The sequence below is a fragment of the Mirounga angustirostris genome, unplaced genomic scaffold (genome assembly GCF_029215605.1).
Source record: "Mirounga angustirostris isolate CCGP_5_RB_7025 unplaced genomic scaffold, mMirAng1.0.hap1 SCAF_6, whole genome shotgun sequence".
Taxonomy (NCBI): Eukaryota; Metazoa; Chordata; class Mammalia; order Carnivora; family Phocidae; genus Mirounga; species Mirounga angustirostris.
This window is the reverse complement of record NW_026991714.1, coordinates 84,733,762-84,741,963: the sequence shown is the minus strand read 5'-3', so window position 1 is coordinate 84,741,963 and position 8,202 is coordinate 84,733,762. Positions and strand designations below refer to the sequence as shown.

General features: G+C 49.8%; 1 protein-coding gene across 8 annotated transcripts in view; it reads right to left on the bottom strand.

Moving 5' to 3' along the window:
* Window positions 1-430: 430 nt before the first annotated feature.
* The window catches only part of SIPA1L2 (signal induced proliferation associated 1 like 2), a 216,828-nt gene continuing 209,056 nt past the window's right edge, over window positions 431-8,202 (bottom strand). For 6 of the 8 annotated variants that reach the window (XM_064594625.1, XM_064594628.1, XM_064594624.1 and 3 more), the window contains 4 exons: window positions 5,641-5,694; window positions 4,963-5,086; window positions 3,923-4,004; window positions 431-1,764 (listed from right to left, as the gene is read on the bottom strand). In XM_064594625.1, coding sequence (XP_064450695.1) covers window positions 1,618-1,764; window positions 3,923-4,004; window positions 4,963-5,086; window positions 5,641-5,694 — 407 coding nt within the window. In that variant the 3' untranslated portion in view covers window positions 431-1,617. The other 2 variants (XM_064594630.1, XM_064594631.1) reach the window with 2 other exon arrangements.

Genomic DNA, 8,202 nt, shown 5'->3' with positions numbered 1-8,202 from the left:
AACTTTGTACCTTACTGGGGTTCCCTTCCCACTTGGGCCCACATTCTGTGTCTTCTTCATCCTACATTTGATTCAAATTTATAGTTTACCTCTTCCCGATTATTTTTCAAATTCCTACTCTTTTGCCTTCTGTATCTTCCTGTAAGCAACACCAAATTCCTGGCTGGGGTAAATCATTTAACTTGAGCCTCAGCGTCCTGAGCTGTAACAATGGGAATCCTGCTAATGAAACGTGCAGAGGGGAGTGTGTGGAACACAGCAGCTATTGATACGAGTTACTCTTTCCTTCGAATGAGTCTGTGATTCGATAAGAAGGCCGCAAAGCAGGATTCAGTACTGATTAAGATACTTAATGACCCCGAACAAATTCCCGTAGACTCAAATTACTGACACAGAGATGCTAAAAATCCACATTCAGCTGACAACACCGTGACTGACGTGGCCTCTTTTGAACATTTATTAAAAAAGCAAAATGTATGTTTATCTCAAATAGAACAGTTAAAAATGGTAAAGCAATACAAAGGACTTGTTCCTAGCAGCATCCAGTTGTTAGAATTTCCAGCCCTGCTTCTCAGTCTGTTCCGGGCAAGCTCGGCCTTCCAGAGCTTGCTGCTACCTACACCTCCCTCGTCGTAGTGCAGGTCAAACCAAAGTTTATAAAATTAACAATTTAAGGTTAAATAAGCTTAAATAAGGGCGTTAAATACAAGACACTTCATCAAAGCTTCTGTACAAAGATAAACAAATTTGGCATTGTATACATGGGATTCTGCTGGCTCCCCGCCGACGGGAGGTTCTAGAAGGTTCTAGGACGTAAGCAGGCGTGCGCTACTCTCAGCAGAGCGTTAACTATACACAGTGAACTAAGAGTTGAAGGGACTGCTTACTGAGCCATATACAAGGCATATGTATCTTTTTTTTTTTTTTCAATCAGAACACTGTTAATATTCAGGCACCGTTTGCTCCTGCAAATAAATAAGTCTCTAAACGAACTGCATTCAAACTAGTGTTCAAGACATCAGTGCTTTTTTTGTTTTTTCATTTTCCCACACGGCTTCTCCCGACTAGTTAACTATGCCTCTTTCTTATTGCTATGATAATGTGGTTGTGAGAAATAAAACTACTATACATCCAAAAAAATAGAGCACCTTTAACATTAAAGTATATGTCTGATTATCTGTTTCTGGGTTTATGTTACAATGCTAAAGCCCAAACTACGGTCAATTGCTTTACCATCTCTACCAGGTCGCCTGATCCACAGGACGTGAAGCCCCACCGTCTCCCCTCTTGAGGTATGCCCGCGCCTGAGCACCGGGGCAGCGGAGTCCGACACAAAGAGGCCCCAACCGACGCCGGGGTTTACATTCATCTCGACACCGGGAGTTACATTCATGTGCGCCCGGCCTCGCTGTCCTCTCTGCTGTCACCAGATGGCTTCCAAGGAAAGCGTCGCCTCCCTACCCTGCGGGGGTGAATGGTGCTAGACGGGGTGGGACGGCAAAAACATCTACGGTCGGCTGCAAGCACACTGAGAAACCACGCGGTGGCGAGGTCCCGGGGGTGGGAGGGGGGTGCGGGGCGTCTCCCCGAGGCTCCCCCCGGCGGGCCGGGGCCGGGTTAAGACTTTTTGTCGATGGTGTTGAAGAACCACTCGGTGAACTTTCGCAGCTGCGCGGTGGCCGTCTGCGACTCCTCCTGCAGCCGCATGTTGTCCTGGCGCAGGTGCTGCACTTCCGCCTGGAGGACCGCCTTGTCCTGCTTCTCCTGGGAAGAGTGCACACAGACGGTGTCACACGTGTGCCTGGCGCATCCCCTCTCGCAGCGTGCCTCCGAGCATCCCACGTGCCCGAGGCCACTCAGTGGCCCGCCTCTCCAAGACCCCTTCGCCCCTCCTGTTGTGACCCGGGCAACTGGGACTCTGCCCTGAAAACCCTGGAAACGGTCAACCTCCTCCCTGAAAATCCCTTCATCCTCACGCCTCTAGAAGAATCCCGGCTCTCTCCTGAGCACGCTGCTTCCCCGGCTGCTCACTGAGGGCAGAGACGGTGCCCGCCTGTCGCGGAAAGACTCAAGGCTAGGTGGTCTGGCAAACAGCTTCTCTCTCAGGGCCCGGGGAGTTTCTTCCCTAAAACTTCAGCTCCTCTGAGAAGTGCGACATCAGGTTAGAGGACCTGCCACCCCTGCTCACGGCAATTATCTACGCTGTCTCCAGTCCCTCCCATCACTCATGGAGGACTCTAGAATGTGGTTCGCTTTTCTTCTCTCCCCTGCCACTTGTCATGTTTGCTGATGATTCCACATCCAATCCAGTCTCTCCACCACTTCCTCTCTGTGATCTGGAAACCCACCCCTCCTCAACCCCTGCTCCCACAACCACATCTTGTACCTTGCCATTACCCATAAAAAGCACAGTGTACTCCTGTGTTAGCCTCCCATTTCCGGACCGCCACCTCTTGTCCTTTTAGAACCGTCTCTCCAGTATCCACCCCTCCAATAATTATCTAATGCACCAGGCTTACCTTATTTTCACTGTCCCCTGCTGTGACAGCATGTCTCCTCACCCAGCTCATACTCTAGGTCCCTCAGTCTAATCCCATCCTATAGATACGCCAGGGGCTTTGTCTCTTTCTCTCTCTCGTTGTCTTGATTTCCTGTCTCAATTCTTATATTCAACTCTCCAACTGTCCTACACCTACAGCCGGGGGAGGGGCGATGTCCCAGTTTGCTTGGGACATTTCCGGTTCTAGCTCTGGAGATTCTGTATCTAGGAACCTCCCACCCCAGGCAAACAGGTGGCCATCCAAGCTGGAGAGAAACACCAACTCTGCCAACAGATGATCGCTTTAACTGAGGCTGCAAATTCAAATGTACCTTCAGCCTTGCTTGGCAAATCCTATCAAATTTCACCCAGTGCATTTACTCACTACTCTGCACCTTACCCTCTGACCTCAAACCCTTCCTACTCCTTCCCACCACCACTCACTCTCAGCTCACGACTGGAAAAAAGAAACCATCAGAGGGGAACTCTGCCAACCTATCTCTGACTACGTGCATGTGAATGTATGTATGCATGCACGTGTGTGCAAACACATACATGTGCATGCACACGCACACACACACCCTGTTCTACTCTGCTCTCTCTATAAACTGTCCCCACTCTGAATCAAGGCCAGTCCCCGCCTTGTGCGCTAGGTCAGGGCGTAACTCTCTGACTCTTCCCCCCACCATTATCTCCTTCCCAACTGGATCATTCCACCAGCACTGACACCAGCTGTAATTTTCTCCCTTCTTCAACGAACTAAGCAGTAACAAAACCCTTCCTGTGACATCTCCCCGCTGCCCTCCTGCTAGCACACTCCATTCCATTCCCAGGAACAGCACGATGGTTACCCAGCACAGTGCTGATGATATAACATGGGCTCAGCAAATGTTTGGGGAATGAATTAGTTAACTTCTTTGGGGACCGACCATGCACACCTGGACGTGTAGGGTGTAGAGCAGAAGTTGTGAGGGTCATGTAGCTGACTCGGTGGGAATATAATAGCTTGGGGAGAACAGGCTTTCTGGCAGCAACTAACTCCTCTCAGGTCAGCTCATAAATAGTTGGTACAACTGATCACTCACCGAACCAAAAAACGCTAGCCGCCTATATGTTTCTACCTCGTCCTGAAGACTGCCCGTCCAGAGGGCTCACCCTCATTTCGTCCTATTTCCTGCAATCCTTGGGTCCCCTTAGAGTGAAAAATATGAGCTGGAGGCCAGAAAGGAGAATTAGATCTTAGGGCTCTCTGTTTCTATCTATTGTTGGCTTTGACTAGGGCGGTTATCTTTCCTGACTGTCTTCATTTTTATTTCTACTGGTTAGAAGGGGGTGATTGTGCAAGGCAGACTTCTGATGACGGATTGTAACGGATCCCCTTACCTTCCGAAGGTCAGTCTGCAGCTGTCGAAGAATCAACTCCAGCTGATTGACTTTCCCGGTCAGTGTAGATGGAGACCGCTCCCTAAAGAAGAAGGGTGGAATCAGAAAGACTCAAGGCCAATGAGGTAAAGACACAACACTCAGTACTTTTGTTGGTAAAGTTTTCACTCAAAGAATTATTTCATGTGCTTAGAGCCCAGCGAGGAAATAAATAATATTACGCCAGATTTGGAAAAGGAACATATGGTATTTTGGTAGAAAACCCCTTCTGGGTCTCTGTTGATTTAAAAAGGGATTCAGAATCTCTACAGGCTTATATGTTGGTAACAAACAAACAAACAAACACAACCCCGAAGATAGATTATCTAAATCAGTTTAGCCAACTGAGACTAGGTAGACCACTGAGGTCCTGGGAACCAAATATAGGTTCGATTTCCCCAATTTGCCTTTCTCTGTCAAGAAAATATCATGAAGCTCATTACCAAGATGAATGGGCCAGTTAATGGTCACACAAGTTCATATAAAAGTTGCAATTAGGTAAAGCATATAGACTCTGTGGGTGATAAACATGTCAAGAATATAGGGGAAGGAGACGGTCCCTTCACCTGAGGCCGGGGTCAAGGACCAGGCTCTGGGGGGCGCTGTGCCCTTGGCAGGTGCGCACGTGCAGCCTGGCAGCGGGACACTGATCGGCAAGGTCCCTGTCCGTCCGGGGCTGTGGCAGCAATTACTGGCAGATGTGGAGCCCAGCTGCCACCCTCCCTCTCTCTGTCACAGAGCCTCGTCACCATGGGCACGGGGTGACATGTCTTAGCAGGCAGGGACGGCCCACAGCAGAGCAATTCTGCTACCAAGAGCCGCCCACCCCAGCAGGGCAGGGAGCAAGGCTGGCCCCACTCAGTCCCATATCTGGATCCTGAAGGACCCAAGTGGGGGGCGCAGGCTGGAAGTGATCTCCTGGTGGCCTGGGGCTCCGCTGAACCTGTTACTCAGGGGCCTGGGGAGAGGAGGGGAGGGGGGCTCCCCAGGGGCTCACATACCCAGTTGCGTCCATGAAATCTTTGCCGCTGCCTGGGTCTACACATAAAGGCGGCTCCGGTGCGCCTTCCAGGTCCTGCCCGTGTTGCATATCGGTCAGAGTACAGAAAGACGCCACTCTCTGGTCTGAGGAGGGGAGACACACACACACGCCAAGGAAGTTTAGTACTAGCTGCCGGGCCATGTTTGCGGAAGCGAATTTAGTCACTAACCCCAAACACCCCGCCCCGCACCCCCCCATCAGTGACTGCCCTGTTTTAAACAAAACAAAGAAAAACAAACTCAGGCAAGCTGCTGACAATCAGAAAGCGTCAGGATTGGCTGTCCTCAGGGGCGGTATGGCATGCGCACATCACAGCCACGGGGACGATTAGCAGATCCTCGATTTGCTAGAGCCAATTTGCTTTCTTCCTTCCACATCCCAAGAAATGCTAAAGCTGCCGGCTGGGCACGAAATAACGAAATAACGGCGCCGCAGGATGATGTGGCTGATTAACAGAACAGAGGAGACCCCAACCCCGGGGTGGGGGGAGCATCCCGGAGACACAGCAGCCAGGACCCACGTCCCCTGTGCGTGCCAACCCTCTGAGCTCAGAGAACCATGCAGACGTGCAGACACGGGACATAAAAAGAAAAGGTTACAGAACATCCAGAGCCCGTGGTCAGCCCCGGACAATCACCGAGATAGGACGCGTGGTGACAGAGCAGCCCAAGTTCTTCATCTGAGTCAAGACCTGAAATAAGATTTAGAATTTCCTGTGAACAGTGGTATCTCCATGCACCTGGAAGCCTCTGGGGACCACACAAGACTCAGATAATGGGGTGCCGGAGAGCCTGTGTGCGTGTCATGCTGGATGAGGCGTGGCCCACGACAGCCAGTAACATGCGATGCCGAGCAATGTGGCTCAACGTTGCACGTGTAACGGTCCTGGCTGGATGCACGCGCGTCCGTGTGTGCAATGAAGAGATGCAGCGTGCCTCACACAGGCGAGTCCAGCCGTAAGAACACGAGACCATTTGGGGTTTGCTTCAACGACCCACTCCGTGAACGTGAAAAGTGGGGTGGTGAGCGAGCTTAGCTTCGTAATCTTACTAGAAACAGCCGTGCTAACAATGGTCAGCTCGACTACCCGGCCTTAGCTCAGCATCGGGCCATTTCTAATCTTGGCACCAGTAACTTCACGTTCAACGTTTCCCGAGCTAGGGCAGGAAAGGGAGTGTGATAGTCTTTGAAACAGGCACCAGCCTGGCCCAGCTCTGCAGGCTGAACACTCACCCAAGAGCATCGGTCCAGAAATGCTGAATGACATGCAGAAAAACAGTCCCGTGTTTGAACAAGGTGGAGGTGAGAACGGGAATATATCTAATTATCCACTTCCCCCATTCCCTGGTCTCTTTCCTTGGTGCCTGAGCACACGTATGCATCTACAGTTGGAATCCAAGGGATACAGCAGGTGTATGAGTGCTGTGGTGTCTTTTTCATATGATTTGATTAATGGCTGAGAAACTGCACTCAAGTCCGCATCAGGGGTGCTCTGTTCTTAATTTATCCCACTCTGTCTCCCTCTGGCTGCTGGACGAGTCTCCTAATGAGGCTACCTGCTTGTCTGGTTTATGGAGGGTCTTGCACTTCCTGTTAATTAGAAGGAATGGGGGAGGCTGCCAGGGCGCATGAAGGAAAGCGAGCTGGAACGCCGCGGGCACTGTGCTGGGAGCTCCCACCAGGGGCCCCGAACCCTCTAGGAAGTGGTGCTGAGCGCCCTGCATGACCGCAGGGAGTTCTCCAGCCTTGCAGCTCGCTTTCCTAGATCAGATTTTCCAACATCTGTGACAGGTACACAGATGTCCTTCAACCAATAGGTCTATAAAACTTTAAGCATGTCCTCCACACTTCAAACCTACAAGATGATGGGACATTCTGTAACCATGCATTCCTGAGAGACGACCACGTTCCCAGTTTGGTACTGACTCGTAGGATTTGTGCATATGAGGAGACAATTTGTAATTTAATTAAGATTAATGGCACAATTTGGGTACTGCCTGCTTCTACACAGGACAGGATGTAAATGGCAGAGGTGGGGGCAGGAATCATAGAGCACACTGGCCAGGGGCTGAGCAGCTCCAGGGGTGGGGTTGGGAGGGTCTGGGGCCGCCATGACATCCAAGAGAACCCTCTGTTCTGTGATGATCCTGAATAATGCCTCACACTTAAAAAAAAAAAAAAAAAAAAAACAACACAGCGGATTTATTTTTTTCTACAGTAAATTTACTGACAAAAAAGGAAGGTCAAAACAGATAAAGAATTTCATTTTCTCACTCTTTAAAAGAGTTCTATTGATTCATCCAGATTTTATGCAATCCAGTGATAATTTGGTGAGTTTCCATCTTTCTTAATATATTTGAGTCTGATGGTCCAGCCGAAATCTCTGGATGAAAATGTCTTCGCTTGCTCCATCTATTTTTACCTTAATTGATAAAATATCCACATATTTGACAGGAACGGAACTTGCTGCTGGCAGTCATTCAAGCATTCCTTGGGGAGAAACAAGGTCCTACCGGTCAGGAGGCAAGAAGCCAGAAGGGGAGTTTTGCCAACAGTGTAATTTCACAAAGAGGATTTCATTCTGGATCTGAAAAGCTGGGAGGTTGAAATCCAAACAGAACGCTGCTTGATTAAGTCCAGACACTTAACCGCTCTGTAAAGTAGCTAACCTTAGTGACAGTTTCCAGTGGAAGCTTTATTTTTCCACAGTTTATTTCTGTGATGATAAATATTCAGTGACCTAGTAGTTACTGACATTGAACCAAGTGGCACAGACAAATCCGTTAAGAAGACAGGCAGGGGAGTATGAACTTCATGTAAACGGTGACTGTAGCAGATACAATCACCCACAATCTACACAGACAGCCTGTTAGTCCTTTTCCTTCCCATTCTTCTCCGTGCAAGAACATCTGGCTCGGGAGGGGGGGCACATGGGGCATGGGGTACACATGGAACACTCCACCCCTTTAAATCATCTTAGAAAACCTTATTTCAGTGCAGGTTCTTGTTAGTGCATTTGGCACTATGCAAAAGGATGAATAGTCAACAAGATATTCCACATCAATCCACATCAAAACAGTTGCCTGGGAGTAACTCCCGTGGCCCAGATGGGCAGCCCGGAGCACTTCGAGATCGGGAAGGCCAAGCCCGCATCAGGGAGGAGGAGGGCTCTGATGGATTAGTCATGTCTACCGAGGGC